General features: G+C 36.5%; 1 protein-coding gene across 9 annotated transcripts in view; it reads right to left on the bottom strand.

Annotated features, from left to right (window-relative positions):
* Positions 1 to 2,344: 2,344 nt before the first annotated feature.
* The window catches only part of LOC139748682 (uncharacterized), a 29,420-nt gene continuing 8,820 nt past the window's right edge, over positions 2,345 to 22,944 (bottom strand). For 3 of the 9 annotated variants that reach the window (XM_071661975.1, XM_071661976.1, XM_071661974.1), the window contains exons 2-9: positions 21,438 to 21,636; positions 20,567 to 20,656; positions 19,590 to 19,709; positions 18,651 to 18,790; positions 18,217 to 18,440; positions 9,249 to 9,386; positions 6,737 to 6,861; positions 4,796 to 5,085 (exon numbers count right to left, since the gene is read on the bottom strand). In XM_071661975.1, coding sequence (XP_071518076.1) covers positions 4,945 to 5,085; positions 6,737 to 6,861; positions 9,249 to 9,386; positions 18,217 to 18,440; positions 18,651 to 18,790; positions 19,590 to 19,709; positions 20,567 to 20,656; positions 21,438 to 21,620 — 1,161 coding nt within the window. In that variant the 5' untranslated portion in view covers positions 21,621 to 21,636 and the 3' untranslated portion in view covers positions 4,796 to 4,944. Of the gene's footprint in view, positions 5,086 to 6,736; positions 6,862 to 9,248; positions 9,387 to 13,943; positions 14,226 to 18,216; positions 18,441 to 18,650; positions 18,791 to 19,589; positions 19,710 to 20,566; positions 20,657 to 21,437; positions 21,637 to 22,944 lie in introns of those variants that run through there. The other 6 variants (XM_071661979.1, XM_071661973.1, XM_071661972.1 and 3 more) reach the window with 5 other exon arrangements.

The raw sequence follows: 22,944 nt of genomic DNA, 5'->3' as shown, positions 1-22,944 counted from the left end.
AGTATAAAAAAAGACACACACACACACACACATATATATATATATATATATATATATATATATATATATACACACGTACATAATTCATACTTGCTGCCTTTATTCCTTTATTCATTCCCATCACCACACACGAAATGACAACCCCCTCCCCCCACACACGTGCGAGGTAGCGCTAGGAAAAGACAACAAAGGCCAAATTCATTCACATTCAGTCTCTAGCTGTCATGTAAAATGCACTGAAACCACAGCTCCCTTTCCACATCCAGGCCCCACAAAACTTTCCATGGTTTACCCCAGATGCTTCACATGCCCTGCATACATCTGTCAATCAATTGAACATAATCATAATTTTCCATATTAAACATGTTTCTCTCACTGGTTATTGCATATCTTCATCAGTTCAGTCACACTTATGAAATATGTTTGCTCACTTTTTATAACTTTCCTCGTAATTGTCAGTCAGTCATACTCAACTTAATATATGTTAAAAAGACCCAGTAACATGAATGAATGAACACAAATTAAAAGAATGTGCAAATTCACAAAATGCATTCAACTAGATAAGATCCACTGTCATGTGCTAGTGCAAAAGCATTAATAAGGTTTTTGATAATATAAAGTTTTATATCATAATAGTAGGCTGCCACGTGCAGAATCTTTCTCAAACACTGATTATATGGCTAATATACGAAAATACCATAACTTCTAGAAATGGTTTTCAAAAAAAATTCTGCACATTTGATGATAAAAAATAGAAAAATAAGCACCGCCTTCAGTATACCTACAGAGAAAAGTTTGAAAAGGAAAAGAAGCATTACTACAAAGAAATGTGCAAACAAAGGGAAACTAAAAAATCATGAAGAAAGATGCCATGGAAGAACTTGACAGGTTTTCAAATTGTGAGATAAACCATACAGACCACAGTGAATGCCATCTATAAAAGAATTTCTTATGCTTTTATATTCCTGACAATGTCCAGTACATAGAGACCTGTTTAAAATGAAGGCAACAAGGAACAACCAAACAGTGGCTACCTTCTCCTCTAGTAACTGGTATAATTAACATTTGGTTAGCGAAGGTTTATGCATATGATAGGAAGATGTAGACCAATTCTGGACTAATCTGGTCAATAACAATATGCCAGTCAACTGAGGAAGAGGTAACTAATTCACTTAAAAATCAAACTTCCAATGCAGTGGGAGTCTATCCTATCTTTCTCAAGAAAGGTGACATCATGCAAGTCTAGTCCAATGTTAAATACCAGTAAGAATGATCTAAATGACAAAACAAGCAACCAAGGCCAAGCAACATATTTCAATTTCTGATTTACTGATGAGCATTAATTATAAAATCTGTTTTACAGAGGTGCATTACAACATGTGCAGTAATCTGGAAATGATATATTGTTAGGTCTTGTTGATTATAATTGCCTTTTGCATGAAAGCTGAGTGTATCATTGTTTTATTTACTACAGATAATTGGACAACTTAATCAAAATCTGAAAATAAAAAGAATTACGTTCTTGAAGTACTGTACAAATCTATAAGGGGAAGACTTCATGGACTTTTATGACCTTAGAGGTAGTGCAATACTAAAGATATGATGTGCAGGAAAGATGGGCTTGTATCATGGAAAGGGTATACAGTAAATCAAAAGATGAAGTAAAGGGAGTGTTGTAACTACTATTTGTGAAAGGCTTGAACATGCCGAACTATACAAAAAAAAAAGTTGAAATTAAGCAACACGAAAGCAAAAACAAAATTTAAGCTGATAAAGTTGCATTTTATCAATTGAACCTCCATCTTTTCATGCTTGTTCACCATTTCCCACAAAAACAAGGTTGCACCAGGAACAGAAAAGAAAGGCCTCAATCACTCATGTCCATTCTCAGTCATGTAATGGACATCCATACGATTAATGTAAAATAGATCCCTTCTTGCAGTACACTAAAGTGAATCATACTCTACACTAAACAAAAATATATAAATAGAATGCCAAGTTACATAAAAGATAGTCTTCCTTTCTTCCTACACCCTAGTACAAAAGTAATAGTTGTATAACATTTTCTTATTGAAAAGCACCTTATGTAACAAATACATAATGTCCAGTTATAAAACAGAAGTAGCACCTCCTTTTCCTACGTCAAAATACTTGTTACACCACATTAAGTCAAATGAAGATAGGAAGAGTACACAATTCTCTGATGACCAAATAACATATTACACAACATACTGAGAAACAGATACCTACGAAAAAATATAAGACATACAGACACTGCAGACAGGGTGGACAAGAGCATGAGTGTCCTATTTATCTTAAGAAGGAACATGACAAACAAATATGATTTTTTAGATCTAAGGCAGTAACATGCAGGTCAGATCTTTGTTGTGGATGTTATAGGAATAGAAATAAAAACAAAACTAAGGAAAAGAGTAGAAATGTTGAGGGGATGAAAGCTTTCCAGGTTAAGTTAGAAAAAAGCTGAGAGGATCTAAAAACATTCTGAATTAGGAGGTGATGTGGAAGCACTTTAAGACTGACTTATTGGAAGCTACCATGGAAAGGGAATTGTGCAGCATATCATGTACAGGTGTAATTAGAGAAAGTATAGAATGATGAAATGAAGATTTGAGGAAGTTCATAGACAAAAAAGTTTGGAAGAAACATAAATCTGCCAGAAAATAGTGACAAGTGAAGGACTAAGAGTATAGGATGTAAATCTCTGAATGAGTAGTAAATGGATGGTGTGTAACAATAAAATGAGGATCTTGGAAGATGAATTAATCAGATAAATGTGAAGGTTTTGGAGAGATTGGTGGGTTTGCAGTCTGTTGGGGGGAGGGGTGGGATGTGTCTGCTGCTGTCTGTAGTCAGTACTACTCTGGTGGCAGACGAGTGAGAAACTGAGGAAGCTGATGAGTTGGAGAAATATAAGAGAGGAAGAAGTTGAGAGTTATTATGTATAAAAGTAAGGTAATGAGGTTTAGGATGGGAGAGAAAGTTTGGTTTGAGTGCAAGTATGAGTGGAGAGGTGTTTTGGATACCTGAAAGTAGACTGCAGTGAATGAAATTATGGGAGCTGAAGTAAACCATATGGTGGATTATGAGGCAAAAGTCAAGTGCATTGGGTGTGTGGAATGAGAGGTCAATGTTCGTCAAGGCATATATCAGTATGTCTGATAGTAAAGTACTCCTGATGGTGTTATATGGATGTAAGTTGTGGCCCCTAAATGAAAAAGGTTGGAAGAGGGCGGATATGTTGTAAATGAAATGCCCAAAGATATGTGGAATGAACAGGGTTGATCAAATAAGGAATGACAATGTAAGAAAGGTGTGGTAGTAAGGAGATTATGTCACAGCTAGCAGTGTGGTGAAATGGTCTGATCATATGTAGAGGATAAGTGAAAGAAAGACTAAGAGAATACATGCATTTGTAGTAGAGTGAACAAGGAGGGAAAGACCAAGAACAAGATGGAAGGATGGAAACAAAAATGCTTTGAGCTATTAGGGCCTGAACCTGCAAGAGGTTGTGAAGTGTGCCAAAGATAAATTGGAGTGATGTGGTATTCTAGGTGAAGTTGCTGATGGGATAAACTAGGTATTATGAAGTGTTGAAAGGAAATCCCTGAAAGGTCTGTAAGGCTTGACTATCAGAAGAGTCTCTGGTTTCAGTGCAATATGCAAGACAGCTAGAGGTTAAATGTAAGCAAATGAGAGCCATGTTTTTAATCTGTTCCTGGCACTACCTCATAATGCAGGAAACTGTGAACAAAACTGAAGAGTTCAAAAGAATATTATACTTGTAATTATTTACTGTATTTGCTATAAACCCCACATTGTTACTGATTCTCAAATGTATATGTTGACTGAAGTAGTGGCTGGTGATTACTTTGCTTCAGTAAAGAAAGTACATTTAGTAAAACGTGAAACGGTAATAATAAAAAGTGGAATGTGTGTAAAGCATGTATGAATCATGTTCTAACTCTCTGTATGAATGTGATATCGCTTTTAAAGCAAATAAAATAAAATTACGAGGCAGTAATCAATAACCTATGAATTATGATTATTACAGGCATTAAAAAACAGGCAGGATATTAAGCAGAAGTGTGAAAAATATCTGTAGGGTGAAGTCATTCAACAGCAGCATTGATGAAGGTATGTTAATGCGGTATGGAAATGCAAAATATAAGATGGATGAAATCTGGATCGCTATAATTCATAACAGCTTATGTCAAAACAAGAAAGTAAGATGACTATGCAAGAGCTGTCAAGGTCTATACATACATCAAGATATGTTACCAGAAGAATGGTACCTACCAAATATAAAAGAAACATTATCTATGAAACAAAAGGAGAAAACAGATACGAGTCTTGAGTCTCAGTTACAGACCAGTAGAGGTTCTGACCCACTTACAGGATTTGTAAAGTTTTAATATCATAACACATTCAATCAGTTATACTGTTGAGAAATAGGTTTTTCTTCATTTCATGATTATAATTTCTATCATTAATGTGAGACTGTGCACCTTCTCCACCCCTAGCATATAAAACTGCAGTTTGATTGATAGCAAGACAAACAGATCTACTTAGAAATAATAAATACTCTTGTGCAATAACAGAGTATTAAAAATATATGCAAAAAATATTAACAAATTACCAATCATCAACTTTCATATATAATAAACTTTGAAACAAATAATAGCATATACATATCTGAGATCCACATTCAAAATACAAGCACCGATGTTTGTTTTCAATGCAATGTATGTAAGTCAACACAATCACATATCCTCGGAACTGCTAAATAAATATTTCTCATAAGAACTGCTCTTAACATCACCTAGGAAAAGAAATGGGGATAAACCTGAATATCTCTGATAAATCTACAACAGAACGTAAAAGTACAATAGTAAAACTATTACAACCTAATTTAATCATCCTGACTCAGGCAATGTTTTGACTGCGGAGAAGACCCTCAATCTCAGAATCAGGGACCTTGTGCACTGTCAACAGGTGCACCTTCATATGATAGTGTCGGGATAATACCTTTTTGCATACAGGGCACTTTGTCCGTAGCTGGTGTACCTATAACACACAAAAAATAAAGTGGTCATGATTGTAATGGGTGCAGCGCAACACTAATACAGTCCATCTACTACACTCTGTATTCTTCAAAGATACACTATATCTTTCATATATATATATATATATATATATATATATATATATATATATATACACATAATACTTAACCGCCATCTCCCGCGTCAGCGAGGTAGCGCAAGGAAAAAGATGAGGAATGGCCCAACCCACACACATGTATATACATAAATGCTCACACACACATGTATATACATATAAATTTCAACATATACATACACAGACATATACATATATACACGTGCATTTTCATACTTGTTGCCTTCATTCATTCCAGTCGCCACCCCGCCACACAGGAAATAGCACCCCCCCCAGCGAGGTAGCGCCAGGAAAAGACAAAAAGGCCACATTCGTTCACACTCAAGTCTCTAGCTGTCATGTGTAATGCACTGAAACCACAGCACCCTTTCCATATCCAAGCCCCACAGACCTTTCCATGGTTTACCCCAGACACTTCACATGCCCTAGTTCAATCCACTGACAGCACGCCCACCCCGGTATACCACATCATTCCAATTCATTCTATTCCTTGCACATCGTTCACCCTCCTGTATGTTCAGGCCCCGATCACTCAAAATCCTTTTCACTCCATCCTTCCACCTCCAATTTGGTCTCCCACTTCCCCTTGTTCCCTCCACCTCTGACACATATATCCTCTTTGTCAATCTTTCCTCACTCATTTTCATCATATGTACAAACCATTTCAACACACCCTCTTCTGCTCTCTCAACCATACTCTTTTTATTTCCATTCATCTCTCTTACCCTTACATTACTTAATCAAACCAACTCACACCACATATTGTCCTCAAACATTTCATTTCCAACACATCGACCCTCCTCCGTACAACCCTATCTATACAATGTTTGCCATTTCCAGCATGAACGAGGTGCCACCAGGAAGACAGAAATTGTCCCATGCTCACATCCACTCTCTAGTTGTTATGAACTGTCAAACTGTCATGTATAATGCACCCAAACCAGAGTCCCTAACCACAACCAGGCCCCAGGGACATTTTTGTTGTTTCATCCAACTGCATATACATCATGGTGCAGCCCACTGAGTGGACATTGTTCCCTGTCTACCACATCACTCCAACTTGTTCTATCTCTTGCATCCTTCATATCCTCCTACATGTTAAGGCCCCAAAACTTCAAAGCATATTTCACTCCACATTCTTCCAGTTCTATCTTTTTACGGCAAATAAAGCACAGCTTTTTATATCTGCATACAAGTAACATTTGCACTGCACACGACAGATAGAAAATGAATGTGAGTGAATGCAGCCTTTTTTTACACTTGTTCCTGGTGCTACCTGGTGCTAATGTGGGAAATGGCAAGCAAGTATGAAAAAAGTTTACAACTACCTTGTAAAGCTCTTTGGCATATATTTCTGAGGTATTTCTTCTGTGTTTTTGAGAACAGAATGGGAAATATGAAAGGACAAAGTAATATAAAAGATTTCCACTGATTGATCTTTTATAAAAGATTTCCACTGATTGATCTTAATTATAAAAGCATGAAAAGTTTTAATGGATGTAAATCAAAGGATAAAACAGCCAGAGACTGTGTATACCTGGTAGTGCGCAACAAGAGACCCTTGGTGCTTGAAGACCTTGCCACACACTTTACAGACTGGATAGCCTCCTTCATTGTAGTTTAATGACATTGGTGACTGAGTATCCCCTGGTGACCATTCAACTGTAAAACCACAATAAATTCACAGAAAAATTTTCAGTTTTTACATAAATTAAGAGAAAACAGGAAAGTTCCAGAAAAGGTCAGGAAAGCACACTTGAAGAGTAATACCTACATATCTTTATTGTGAGCAAACAGCTTGCTATGGTAAGTGAAACAAACCACAAAGTGGATAACTGGGTTTTTTATTTCATGGTTCAGCTGCCATGACTAAATATGACTGCCTAGATTGCATTTTTCAAATACCATCAAATGCAACACAAGGTAAATAATTTTTTTTATTTTTTTTATTATACTTTGTCGCTGTCTCCCGCGTTTGCGAGGTAGCGCAAGGAAACAGACGAAAGAAATGGCCCAACCCCCCCCCCCCCATACACATGTATATACATACGTCCACACACGCAAATATACATACCTACACAGCTTTCCATGGCTTACCCCAGACGCTTCACATGCCCTGCTTCAATCCACTGACAGCACGTCAACCCCGGTAAACCACATCGCTCCAATTCACTCTATTCCTTGCCCTCCTTTCACACTCCTGCATGTTCAGGCCCCGATCACACAAAATCTTTTTCACTCCATCTTTCCACCTCCAATTTGGTCTCCCTCTTCTCCTTGTTCCCTCCACCTCCGACACATATATCCTCTTGGTCAATCTTTCCTCACTCATCCTCTCCATGTGCCCAAACCACTTCAAAACACCCTCTTCTGCTCTCTCAACCACGCTCTTTCTATTTCCACACATCTCTCTTACCCTTACGTTACTCACTCGATCAAACCACCTCACACCACACATTGTCCTCAAACATCTCATTTCCAGCACATCCATCCTCCTGCGCACAACTCTATCCATAGCCCACGCCTCGCAACCATACAACATTGTTGGAACCACTATACCTTCAAACATACCCATTTTTGCTTTCCGAGATAATGTTCTCGACTTCCACACATTCTTCAAGGCCCCCAGGATTTTCGCCCCCTCCCCCACCCTATGATCCACTTCCGCTTCCATGGTTCCATCCGCTGCCAGATCCACTCCCAGATATCTAAAACACTTCACTTCCTCCAGTTTTTCTCCATTCAAACTCACCTCCCAATTGACTTGACCCTCAACCCTACTGTACCTAATAACCTTGCTCTTATTCACATTTACTCTTAACTTTCTTCTTCCACACACTTTTCCAAACTCAGTCACCAGCTTCTGCAGTTTCTCACATGAATCAGCCACCAGCGCTGTATCATCAGCGAACAACAACTGACTCACTTCCCAAGCTCTCTCATCCCCAACAGACTTCATACTTGCCCCTCTTTCCAAAACTCTTGCATTTCCCTCCCTAACAACCCCATCCATAAACAAATTAAACAACCATGGAGACATCACACACCCCTGCCGCAAACCTACATTCACTGAGAACCAATCACTTTCCTCTCTTCCTACACGTACACATGCCTTACATCCTCGATAAAAACTTTTCACTGCTTCTAACAACTTGCCTCCCACACCATATATTCTTAATACCTTCCACTGAGCATCTCTATCAACTCTATCATATGCCTTCTCCAGATCCATAAATGCTACATACAAATCCATTTGCTTTTCTAAGTATTTCTCACATACATTCTTCAAAGCAAACACCTGATCCACACATCCTCTACCACTTCTGAAACCACACTGCTCTTCCCCAATCTGATGCTCTGTACATGCCTTCACCCTCTCAATCAATACCCTCCCATATAATTTACCAGGAATACTCAACAAACTTATACCTCTGTAATTTGAGCACTCACTCTTATCCCCTTTGCCTTTGTACAATGGCACTATGCACGCATTCCGCCAATCCTCAGGCACCTCACCATGAGTCATACATACATTAAATAACCTTACCAACCAGTCAACAATACAGTCACCCCCTTTTTTAATAAATTCCACTGCAATACCATCCAAACCTGCTGCCTTGCCGGCTTTCATCTTCCGCAAAGCTTTCACTACCTCTTCTCTGTTTACCAAATCATTTTCCCTAACCCTCTCACTTTGCACACCACCTCGACCAAAACACCCTATATCTGCCACTCTATCATCAAACACATTCAACAAACCTTCAAAATACTCACTCCATCTCCTTCTCACATCACCACTACTTGTTATCACCTCCCCACTTGCGCCCTTCACCGAAGTTCCCATTTGCTCCCTTGTCTTACGCACTTTATTTACCTCCTTCCAGAACATCTTTTTATTCTCCCTAATCATATGTAGAGAAAAATTCAGTATAACAGTGAAAGACAAAAGATACACATGTTAACCTACATGATATATTTGTTGCAAACAAATAAATCACGTATTTCTGCACTACAGGCATTCTATCAACCAATGCATACTTGTCATTTACCATCTTTAGGGTTGTCTATCATGCTGAGTGAGGAACCATCATTGCTGCCATATTCAGTATCTGAATCAGCATCTGGCGTAGAAGTCCGGTCATCTTCACACTTCCCAACTGAGGAAACTTTGTCAACTGCAGTCCCTGCTGAAGATAAATGTGACTCAACATAATTTGTATAAAGGTTTTGCCTAAGAGAAAAGATGATCCCACGTTGAAGAATTCTTGTGTAATGCCATTTATTAACTGACAGTGTCCAGTTACCTAAAGACTTCCCCTTTGTCTGCTTTAGTGATATGTCCTAGGTGGTCTAAAAAATCTGCATGGCTACCCCATTGCTAGTCTCAGACCCTAAAGATAATCAGGAGGTGACCCAACCTCCATAAGGAAACCAAGATGGGCAATGAGGTAAGAACAAAACTCAGGAGTCTAGCTTTAAGATGTCTGCAAAGATATTAAGGCCTAAAATTCTATTCTCTTGGCCAAACAGCTCTGCTTATGGAATTTCTGACAATATTTCTAAGCCTTAAGAAAAGTTCCATCATCAAAAGCCTTATGATCATTGACATTCTAGGTCTGGTAAAAAAGGTTGCTCACCAAAGTGAATAAAATCAGCAAAATCTGAAATATTAGAAAAAGATGTTTTGAGCCTGTTTAACAGCCACAGCCATTCAAAAAATGCAAATTACACAAGTCTAAACTTTAACACAACATCAAGGCATTTAAAGCTTTGCACATAAGCAAAAACTAAGCACATACCCAGTGACTCCAGTGTGCAATGCAATCTCATTTAACTCTTACTATGGTTCGAGATAAGTCTTCCTCTTATATTATAAAGTATTCAAAAATCACTCTTCATGGAAACCTGATATATCCAGATATGATAGTCAGCTGTCTCAAAGAACCCTACTATATCTTATCCATTTACACTACAATGTAGTAAGATGGGGCTGTTTGTGGGGTGCATATCTTCCATGGTGATTTAAGGGTAACTGAGAGGTTCCATGATTTTTCATACAGCTAATTAGAGTTGCTGGTGACATATGACATCTATATATGCTACTCAAAAGAGACAGCCTTTTTAAATGGGAAAGGAAATTGACAAGTTTCCTTTCCCCAGTAAAACATAAATAAATGAAAATAACTTTTTGTATTAATCTAAACAAAAAAGTATGAGCCTTTGATCCATTCTGAACCCTAACATCTTATGGTTAGTAACAGCTATCATATTCACTGGTCTGTCATTTCATACATCTTGATTATGAAACAATCTTATCAAGCCACTGGGTTAAAATAACCTCATCATTTACATTATGTGGAACAAATAGTAGATTCTCTATCTCTGATTTATTACTCTGCTATACTCATTAAGTTTGCAAGGATAAACTTGAACCTGTATGTTTCACGCTTTCATCTACAAAGATGTTTTGATATTAAAGAAGTCTGATTATCAGCCCATCCCTTAACAAAGAAAATGTACTAGTTTCAACACTTATATGCAATAACCTCCCTCCTCATAGGGCTTGGTCCCAAATAAAAAATGCCTTTGTCCACTTTGAAAAGGGATCTTGTATAAATCTGTAATGATAACTTTGTGTGGTTTCACAAGAGCTGGCTTATGAGAAAAAGATATTTGCTTTCAACGTTACTGAAAAATCACCTTGCAATAACTTTTGTGAGGGTTGCTTCACGACCATAATTCACCCTATGCAACATCCATACTATGTCAACCACCTTGATAAAATGAATGGACACCTGTATTGCATCAGTGAGTCAGGTACTTCAGGACTGAACACTGGGACGGAAATTCTAAAAAAAATCCATGTGAGATGCTAAAGATTTTCAGTCAGTGACAAAGTTGTGCCATCCCTCTGACTTTTGGAAAAGTTTCTTAATAGGAAGACAATGAATCTTTGCACTTCATGAACCAAGGCTGACCTGATCAAAGCTTTCAATCCCAACTTGCCAGAAAAGGGAGGCTGACTTTGACATCTACTTTCTCAGTAAACCATAAACCATGACAATAAACAGACTACAAACACCAAAGTTATTTTGGATATAAATATAATTTGCTATAAACTATGCATTCCTCGGATATCCCATGTGGTCTGCCTCAGGTATAATGTTAATTATCAGGGGGCCCTGCCAAGTGACACTTTGCAAAGCAATGTGTCATGAAAAAGACAGTCAAGAATCAGGGTACAAACTATTAACATACAGCTAAAGATTTGAAAAAATAAAAATCATACAGGTGCCTTTAATTTACTGTATAAAACATTTTATTCCTGTAAAAAAGAAATATTTCAAGGTAAGGTCTTTTAGTCATGATGCATTTTATAGCAGTGTCAAAGCAAAACAATATCAGATCACACAAGTAGTGGGAAAATACACTTGAATTTGCATACGTCACACTACCAGAGCCCATAAACAGAAACTTATTTTAATCCAACTTTTGCTCTCACCAAAGTTATCTCATTTTTACCTGCTATTCATGTGTAGCTAGAAATGGTAGGAATAAATTTCATAAATAATAAATGTATTTGGCACGAGCACGACAAACCTTAATGAGACTCCATGACTCTGCACTTCAAGCGAATGAGTAGGGTGCTGTGCTAGACCAGATGCCCTGAGACAGGTAAGTAAGATATTATCAGAATCAAGCTCCTCCTCTGAACTAGTCAATCAATCAAAAGCTTGTACAACTACAGACGCAAAGACTAAGTTATCCTAAGCACTGATTTGTCTGAAATTATCAGTATTATGTACAACCTGACCTTACTTCTTTGAGGGGGGGGATGCTATTTCCTGTGTGGCAGGGTAGTGACAGGAATGGATGAAGGCAAACAAATATGAATACATACACGTGTATAAATGTATATGTCTGTGTATGTATATGTTGATGTATATGTATGTATATGTGCGTGTATGGGCATTTATGTATACACGTGTGTATATGAGTGGATGGGCCATTTTTCGTCTGTTTCCTGGTGCTACCTCGCTGATGCAGGACACAGTGATTAAGTATAATAAATAAATATAAAATATCTTTAAATGACGAAAGAGTAGCCATGCTTTCATCTGTTTCCTTGCATTACCTCACTCACGTGGGAGATAGCAACAACGTATAATAACTAAAAAAAAATCTTTAAACGAACATGGCAAGGGCCAGGCTCAGACAATACAACCAATTTCCATTCTGCCTCACCCCTTTATCTGTTTGGAAGCCTCAGAACATGTGGCAGACTGGCGACGGGAATGGATGAAGGCAGCAAGTATGAATATGTAGGTGTGTGGGCGTTTAGGTATATACATGTGTATGTGGGTGGGTTGGGCCATTCTCTCGTCTGTTTCCTTGCGCTACCTCACTAACCGTAGGAGATGGCGATTAAGTAAAATAAATAAATATAAATATACACATACCTGAATATAGTGCATATGATTGCACACTTTCATAGAACACATAATGCCCTCCAACAACAAGAATTGAACCCTGGACCTGTGCATGTAGTTGAGAATGCTAACAGCTCAGCTATGATCGCAATCATAGTTGAGCAATTAGCATACCCAACTACAAGCAAATGTCTCAGGTTCGAGTCCTTGTCTGTTTTCCTGGTGCTACCTCACTGACATGGGGTGGTGATGCTGTTTTCTGTGGGATGGGTTGGTGCCAGGAATTGATGAATATGTACATTTGTATATATGTATACACATATGATACTACTTATGCAAAGCAGAATCAAGAACTTAACATTTGACAAAACATCCTTCTCCTGTTCCATCTTCCAGAAATTCAGTAAGGAAAAGATGATTTTCTACCTTTCTTAGTCATCTTCCATGACATGCAGAATAGGATTCCTCAATCTAAATATTCATAATACTGCAACAACTAAATCAAATGGTATGACAGCATACAGATCTTTCTGTGAGCTTTTTTTTAGATGCACATCACACTTGAAATATAGTTAGAAAACTTAATACTAAGTAAGATTCTTATATCTTTTAAATCTGCCTATGCTGTTTTTAACTTTTATTTGATCATGGATTGACTGAGGTGTCAACAGATCCAAAAGTAAAGCAAAAAGTATATTAATGAACTCTGTATGTAGGTTCGACTTTCATCTACACAAAGCAGTCTTACAGCTTACACTCTAAGAAATCTCATGTTTAATAAAGTTGCAATGTGTAATGTCTAGCATGCACAAGAAAAAGAGCAGAGGTATGGAAGTAGCCAAAGAAATATAGAGGTGATAAACAAGATAAATATCTTTCCCTGCAGTAAATTGTGGATTATAAAATATATAGATATTTATCACGTGATGCTACATTGTTATTTTGGTTATTGGAAAATAAATGAAACAGCTTTTCTCCTAAGGTATTTACTTCCTTGAGCACTAAGCCAAGGTATTTACTTCCTTGAGCATTAAGCCAGTCATTTCTACTACAATCTATTTTCTTTTTGTAATTTATGTCTTAATCTCTCTGACATGCAACAGTTTCTACGAACAGTAGTGAAAAAACCAAAGTGTTTACAATATGATAATAAACTATTCATAAACGTTTTTGAAATCTGGGATTTGTACCTATTCATCAGGAGTCCCAGTCAAATAATATAATTTTTGGAAGTTCAACTCTACTGATAAAGGTTGGGGTACTAATCATTTGCATGCAGCTACATAGTTCCGAGACACTTACAGGCATACTAACCTTTATCTTATTTACATATGTACAATGGAGAGTTACACAATTATTCATCTTGACAGCATTTAAGCTTTTTCAGCCTTGGACGTCCTCTGGGTCTCCAGTAATGTTCCAGTTTTTGCCAACAATCTTCATGGATGCCAACATTGCATCCTGGACACCAGTACCTGGAACGTCTTGGACAGATAGCACAGAACCTTTCTCGCCTATCCGGAAGTTTTCTATATTCATGAGGTACATTTGCAGCATCCTGAGTTCCACTTGATCCAGGCACTGAGACACATGAACCTGGAGCAGCAGTGTGACAGAGGTACTGAGGATCTGAAGGTGAGAAGCTGAATGGCAGTGCCTCTAATACACTGACAAAGATGTCCAAATGATTCAAGGTTTATTAATACTCTTGCTGTAAATCATACATGCATTTAAGACGGCATGATAATTAAGTCTATATGCACCCCTTTTCTGTACTGTATAGCAATCTATCAGCACAAATCTCTATCACTAAGATCAAACCTCCTATGCCAATGCTGTTATCATAATTATGATTTTACACCTCCACTGTAGAAATAACTTTATTTTCAAATGTTTGCTCATGTAAGAATAGCATGAAAAATTTCAAGTTGGTTTTCTCTGACAGCATGACCTCTGTAGCTCACTGCATCACTTTCTTGAGGCTTGAGCTCCCTGTGTACAATCTCAGTTCCTTTTCATGAGGTGTTACTTGGCTGTAGCTCTTCTGCCAAGGTATCTCTACCAAAATGTTATCTGTGGTATGGAGGTTACCATTACTTAAACCATAATATTTTCAGAATATACTCATCTTAACTTGAGATGACTATGCTTAAAGCATCTCTACCAAAATGTTATCTGTGATATGATGGTATCCATTATTCAAACCATTACTGCTCAGAAGGCACTCAGCTTGAGAAGGATATTCTAATTTTCAGCAGTATTCAAGCTTTCCTGGTGTGCAGTTCCACAGGGTGGCTGCACAAATCCAAAATAAGCCATATCTATTTTGAAGTTTATTATACACTATATTGTAAGAAACATTATCAACAAAGTTAGCAATTGTTACTCACTCTTCCTTACCCATGTGCTGAAGTTCCTTTGTATAGTATCAGGCTCACAGAGCAGCATTTCACTATAATTACATTCAAGAGTAAGTAAAGAAACTCTTAAAATGATACTGAGACTTCTTAACAATGACAGGTTTGAAATCACTTCATATTTCTAATCTATCATTTTGGATGTTCTTTTCCAGTAATAATGAAATTCTTAAGGCTAACGAATGTTTTTTTCAGTCCTATTTCTATTTATACTTTTGTCTAAGATAAATCATACCTGATTCACATCCATTCCATAAGCAATGGGAAAATTGTCTAGAATCATTCCATCTGCTGATGGTCATCTTGTAAATAACACCAACTTTACAATCAGCAGCCTAACTGAGCGCATAAGCAAGAGGTACCCAAACTGAAAGCTTTAAAACACATAATACATCACTATAAAGGACATCAACTAATATAAATATCAAATCACACACAGAAACTGATAAACTTACTTTGGCTCACAAACCAACTGTAAGTGACCTACAAATCAAAGCACTAGATGTGCTCCTATTACAATACAGATATATATTTACTTCGGCAATGGTTGTGAAGACAAATTCTAAATTATTACAATATGCCATTCTTCTAAAACACATGACTAAAAATCTTTACAATACCCTCTTTAGAAGAAAAATATCAATATACCATGCATCAAAAAAGAATAAGAGAAAAAAGAGCGAGGTTCACATAATCATATGCTGTTTAAAATACCCATTATTCTTTTCCTTTATCAACAAAATAAGTACACCTTAAACACTGGGCATGGTCAGGAAATTCCATCAAAGAAAAAAATAGACATCATTGAAAAGTAACAATACCATCATTGAAACATAAAATTTCTGCTGACCTTATCCTGTGCTAAATGAATTAGGAGGACCCTAAATGGAATGTAAATGATGCATCTGACAGTTCATGATATCAGGCAAGAAGTGGATATTCCTTTTGTTTCTTTCAGCTGAATTTATTTTCTTACAGTAATCATGATTCATACACAGGAGCAGTGTTGGTGGTAAAGTATGTTTAAGATGTGAAAGCAGTGTATCTAAGGCAAGTCTGGAGGAATGCTAAAAACAAAGGATGAACAAAACAGAAAATGAAAACCCACTGTCTCTCACAATCACCTCTACCACCCTTACACCCATCACTCATTACCCTTAGTACACAAGCACACCAAAAAGCCTACCTTTAAAGGCCATACAGCCTTTTTACTGTACTACAGTTACCAAATGGTGAACACGAAATGACAGCAATGAAAAAATAGCAGTATTAGTGTAAAAGGGAAAGAAAAAATAAAAGACCCTAGAAAACCTCTCAGTTTATGTAATGAAGTCTATGAGAAAATGTGATTTACCTTATGTAGTTCCATTTAGTGCAGCACTTCTGGAGTCTCATTTAATATGGTTAGCAGGAAATTCCTATACTTCAAAAAAGAAGAAAAAAAAAATCAAGCATTCTGCAAACATGCTTACAGCATATACGAGAAATAAAAGTATATCATCTGGATCAGTGGAACAAAATAAAAAATTCACATCAGACACAGAAAATATTCTGGTTGTATTTCTAACACATTTCTCATAAAAAGATATAACAACAAAATAAGAATAAAAAATGAAGGATATGTCAATACCAGACTCAGCCTTGAAAGAAGAGCTAGAGCTACATTATACTTCCCTACTATACTCCTCATGAAAGTGAATTATAAAAATTTCAATTTTTCAAACTGAAAATAATAAAAAGAACACTCTCAATGAGCTTTCTTAAAGGTGTTATTAGGGAGGACACAAAATCCTCTACTCTCAAGCAAGTACCAATACATCCATACATTGAAACTTCTGTTTGTTGAATGATTATCATAACATTCTCTTATGTAATGCTTATCTATGTATATCTGGACACCAACTGATATGAACAGCTTTCCTGAACCCTCTGATGACACAGAGAAAACAACGAACACATTAGAGCTAATGAGACCATCAATAATTCTATTCCCTTAAGGAACTAAAATCTTGAAAGTACCAGTGGCAACAGAAATAAGGAATGCATGGATTAAACCTAATGCTTTCAATCCAATACCACCTGTTCTAATAATCATGCTAAGGAAACTAATGACAACCATAAATCGATATAAAGACTTCCTTTTCAAACAAATCTACCCAACAAGTTTCCAATAAAACTGAATCAGGACGACATATAGCTCTCCACCTCACTTCAGAGAAGCTGCATTCACAAAAGATAACTGCATTGTTAAACAAGTTTATTTTAAAATATGAAAGGTTCAGAGGGAAAACATGACTGACAGCAATGAAAAATAAAGGGCATCTGCTACTTCACCTCTTCTAAGGTATAAAATGCTCAGATTTACCAGTACATATCTTATCAAAACAATATATCATTCTGCAATAGATGTAGCCCCAACCTGCAGCCACTTCAGCTGGAAACAAAGAAAAATATAACCAACTTGGAAAATGTGGCATTCTGCAGTTGTTATTCCTTAATTATGCTATGTTATTAATATTCTAGAGTAATTTGTTACTCTAAAGCCTCTACTTCTCTTAACATGACATATTTTTGTTTCATGCTTCTTAGGTACACTGTAAGCTCTTGTAAAGCCCTACCCCCCAAGAAAAGAAAAGAAAAAAATTGTGTGTGCAAGAAGCTTGCATGAAAAGTTCTTGTCCTAATGATGATGTACAGATGTAAAACTAAAGCTTAAATATGGCAGGATAAGTAAAAAATCATATAAACAGAGATTAATAACCCACACAATATAGAAGGAATTACTTAATTACCAGTGCTTGCAATAAGATTTTGCCAAAAGACAAAAGTAGCAATTCAGAGGTCATCTGATACCTCTGTAATCAAAATGTAAACATCTTGACCACCAGATTCATGAAACCACATTCTCCGCAACATAATAGATCCAGTTCATAAGTTCAGTGTTAGAATACTTATCTCTTCATAGGCACAACTGAATACTTCCAAATTCCTGCAATACAACTCAGACTCCAGTTTTTCTTTTATCAAACTGTCTTCTCATGGATGACCTAACAATGCAAGAAATCATTCCTAATAAATTCTCTGGGATGCTCCATCAATGTAAGAAATTATTCCTATTAAATCATCTAACCAAAACTATCCTAATATCTAATAACCATAATGGTCCTCACCTTTAGGGCTTGCAGCTCCTACTGAAGGTGATGATCCCTGAGCAACTGGTGAGGATGTAATTACTGTCCCTGGAGCAGTGGTACCTGTGGCAGGATCAGTTCTATTTGGATCCGATACTTGTACCTGAGGCTTCACTGCAGTCTGAGAGGGAGTGGTTGCTGCAGCAGCTTTGGCTGGTATGTCTTCCTGTGGCAACCTGGTCACAGGCGAAGAATTTTCTGGTCTGGAAGTATTCAATTTTGTTCTCTAATATCTTTAGTTTTAAAATATATCAATCAATTTCCAAAGTCTTTCAAAATAACACATCTTATATATTTTAAACAAAAATAAACTGCATTAGGATTTCAATGAAGCACAGCTATTAATATGTGGCATTATACTATGAAAAAATAAAAGGATTTCTAAGCTCTACAGCAAGCACTGTATGGATCACCTTGGGGGAAGGAATGTACTGGCTGCAAGGGGAGGTCTCCGTGGACGCTTCAAAGGAAGAGGTTGGTGCAAATCTCCTCCCAACTCACCACCACTACCCAGATAAGATTCCTGGAGTCGTCCAATATCTCCACCATAATGCTAGATGATATATATTTGAAAATGAAACTAAAGCAAGTCAATCAAATAATAACTATTTCGAGCTTCAAAAGAAATAAAAATAAGTAAATAAATACTGTAAATTTTCTAATCTATCTATCATCTTCAACTGTGTTTAACTTTACAAATGAAAAAGTGTTTTACACATATATAAGCATCTCATCATTTTTCACTATGCACATTCCGTTGATCTATTAAGTATGAAAAACATCTCTATTTGCATCAGCATTCTCACACATAAGACATAATTACTCAGACTAGTGATTATTTCCCCAGCATTCTCATCTACAATAAGTAAATTCCTACACACTGCATGCACTGTATATGTCATCTTTTCCAGTCCAACTCTTTTCCTTATACTACCATAGATCAGCTTCACTAGCAAACATGAACATTACAGTAAAGAAGATTGTAAAGATAGTGGTATGGAGTACAGCTCTGTACAAATCATAAACAATGATGGGGACAGAAAATATTAAGTGGTTAAAGGACTTTAAGGTGCAAATGGGTAGGAAGATGGACAAAATTAGCTGTTAAGACAAGAAAAGGAATGAGGAAATTCTGGAAGCACTGGGTGAAACAGGAAAACTAACAAAGGTGATCAGTGAATGGAGGAAATATAGGAGCACATCTTACAAGATGTATTACTACAGAAAATGACTCAAGAGGATGGAAAAAATCTAAAAAGAATCCAAAAATCAATATGTATGAGGAGTTTAAAAAATTATAAAAAGAAAAATTATATCTTGAGAAAAGATAATGAATGACAACAGCAACTCACCCTTGGGTCTGGTGGCTTGGCATGAATATTGTTATTATTATTTACAGCTGCCAACCCTTTAATCTGTAAGGCCTCTGCTGTCCGAATGAAACCTGGTAACTGATCCTGCATCACATTTACCTGGAAGATCATTGCACAGATATAGGTATATAACTGTACAAAGAGAATCATAATAAGATTTTGGCATGCTCTGAACTGAGGAACAGCATATTAATGTAACAATGATCATGGTACATGAGAAATTTCAATACAAAACCAGAAATCAAACATTACTGAAAAAAGATTATAGTGATAACTCATATGGCAACCAGCCTCTTACTATCAGCTACAGCTTTAACTAAAAGACTTTCATTGCATGATGGTTTCCAGTGCATAAAAAAATCACATGCTCCTCCAACTCTATATACCAAATGCATGATACTCCATCCCTCTTAACCTTATGGACCAAGATGAAATAAGCATAAAAAGCATAATAATGTACATGACAAAAAAAAATCACCTTTTCTACTTCTCTATGTGATGCATTATCATCAAACAATCACAATTCAAACAATATGCACTTAGCTGTTGCAAGAAATAGGCCAGAAACAGTGGCACTGGTACATGTATGAAGTAAGCCTACCACAATAGATGGAATGAATAAATGAAAAGCACAATAATCTTTCAACCAGTTTGGAAAGTGTTGAGGGGAAAAAGGGAAACATTTTCAAATGAACCAATGAACGATATAACAGGATTGAAGTAATACCTACCAAGAAAGTTCAAGTGGGTGGAATAAATTCTTCACGGAGAAATTTGATTTAAGAAAGTAAGCTATCTGACTCTTACAAGGATAAATAAGCCACACAACCATGGGGTCAGTTACTCTGCTTCTATGATGTACCATATTATATACCTTATTGATATATGACATGCATGTTTTACTCTAAAATCAGTTGAGTGATAATGATTGATACCAAAGTTATCTAAGTATTCACCTGGCCATTATAGATGAAGTCCATTATTGACTCAAGTTCCCAAAACCTCACATCACGAAGAAAAATTATTGGGTGGTCACTTGGATTTTCCTGAAACATAAGATTACTAACTGTTAAAAGAAAATTTTCACATTAGATAACCAAATTGATATGAATCTTTAGACTAAAGAAGCATATGAGTACAAAGATATGATTTTACTCTTGCCACTCTCTTTTACCTTTGCTTTACACATGCAAACTTAAATAACTCTAGGTTAACCCTAAATATATCTGCCATGCCTTACACTTAAAGTCTTCACATAATCTTCCCACATTCCACTTAGTTACAAAAGTCTATGCTGCCTGTGAAAAAATAACTAGGACTACAGATTACCTACGATGAAAGTTAAACATAACTTTATCATCCATATTATCTTTGACACAGAAGTGATCAACTAACTGCACCAAAGACGAGGTCTTCACACACATGCAAGCCAACTATACAGAACACAAACGCTGTAGAGAACACAAATCAAAACATGATGAATGAATAAAAAGGAATGACTGAGGACATGGTTAATGCAGACAGGATACTGAGGACATGGTTAATGCAGACAGGATACGTAAATTTAAGAGTTGTATGATCCTACAGAATGTCCAACAGGTGAGGCCACGCAAGGATAAAACTTCCTACCATAACAGTACAAATAGGTAATTAAATAAGTTCATTTCTGACAGTTGAAATAACCCACATAATTTCACACTCTAAATGATGAAATAACTCACATAACTTCATGCTCCAACAGTTCAGGTAACACACATAACTTAATGCTCTAAAAGATTACGTAACCCACATTACTTTATGCTGTAACACACAAGGTAACCCACATACCTTTAGCAGTTCTCTAAAGAAGTTTGAACAGGCTGACAACATCAGCTTGTGAGCCTTCAATCTTCGTCCATCACAGGCTAATGTTACATCAACAAACTGTCCTTCCTCAAGTAAAGAACGTAGCACCCCTACTACGCTGCTCTGGTAGTTGTTCCATCGTAGACAAAAGCACTGTTCACTCATGTTGATTGGATAGCACCTTCCAATGTACAAATGATATATGTGTACAAGTCAGAGTAATATGTCTTTAAGTTACTAGCAATATACCTACAACATCTCATGTGGACAATTCTTTGAGAGATATAGGGTAAAGCAAACAAAGGGCATAACATGAACTGAACAAAGTAACTTGTAAATGATAGCAGAGAGTGATCAAATGATGTGGCCCCATAAGTGTAAAATTTCCTACCCATACAGCACAAACAGGTACTGTATCTTAACTCATTATGGCCTCAGTACTATTCACCAGATCTCACACATGAAACATACTTAGCTCTTTGGGAAAATCATACTCACTGTGTCATTCAGTAACTTTAAAAGTTGAAGACATTCATTATCCTAAAAAGGACCAGAGAAGGGGGCCAAGTGAGGATGTTCCCTCAAAGGCTCAGTCCTCTGTTCTTAACGCTACCTCGCTAATGCGGGAAATAGCGAATAGTATAAAATATATATATATATATATATATATATATATATATATATATATATATATATATACACACACATATATATTTATCATTTATTTACTTTGCTTTGTCGCTGTCTCCTGCGTTAGCGAGGATGTGGCCAGCACTCGTGAAGCTGGCCATATACACAAGGTCTGTGAGCAATTTACACATTACATACATTTCAGTTTATGGTGACTTTCCCTTTTTAATCTTCACAGTTAAGTCTAAAACCATGCTGCACTGTTGCACCTCAAATAAGTCAGGCTGTTTGGGGCAACTGCACATAGGACTACATACCTTTTATAACTTAGTCTGGTATAGTTTGTAGACATCTATCAACAAACATTTTTTGTGTGTTTCCAATGGATGGTGAATGTTGTTTCAAATACTTTCAAATACCAGGGTTTCACTTGGTTTTGAAATCATCAAAATCAAGGTATGTACAATGTCATCTCTTATCTTCTTTTGTATGTATGGCATCTTTTAATTTTAGTGGTACAGTAACAGTTTGAAATGTCTTACAGGACCATCATATCACTAAGAAACTAACTCTGATTGTAAAGGACAGTGCCATCCGGAATTTTTCATGCATTAATTACATTACCTTTCTTGCTTACACCACAGAAAATATTGCCTGAGAAACATTAGTAAATCCCTTTACTTTTCATAATTACCACAGTCATATGGTCTTTGAACAATGTCAGTCAGAATCACACAGGATCTGAATGACATCTACCACAGTTCTACATGCTTCAAATAATTTTGGAGGCCAAAAATGAATCAAAAAGGAATAAAGAAGAAAATCCTAGTATACCCCAAATAGTTGTAAGTCACTATGC

This window comes from Panulirus ornatus, chromosome 5 (assembly GCF_036320965.1).
Source record: "Panulirus ornatus isolate Po-2019 chromosome 5, ASM3632096v1, whole genome shotgun sequence".
NCBI lineage: Eukaryota > Metazoa > Arthropoda > Malacostraca > Decapoda > Palinuridae > Panulirus > Panulirus ornatus.
The sequence above is the reverse complement of the archived record's forward strand: the minus strand, read 5'-3'. Positions and strand labels throughout refer to the sequence as shown.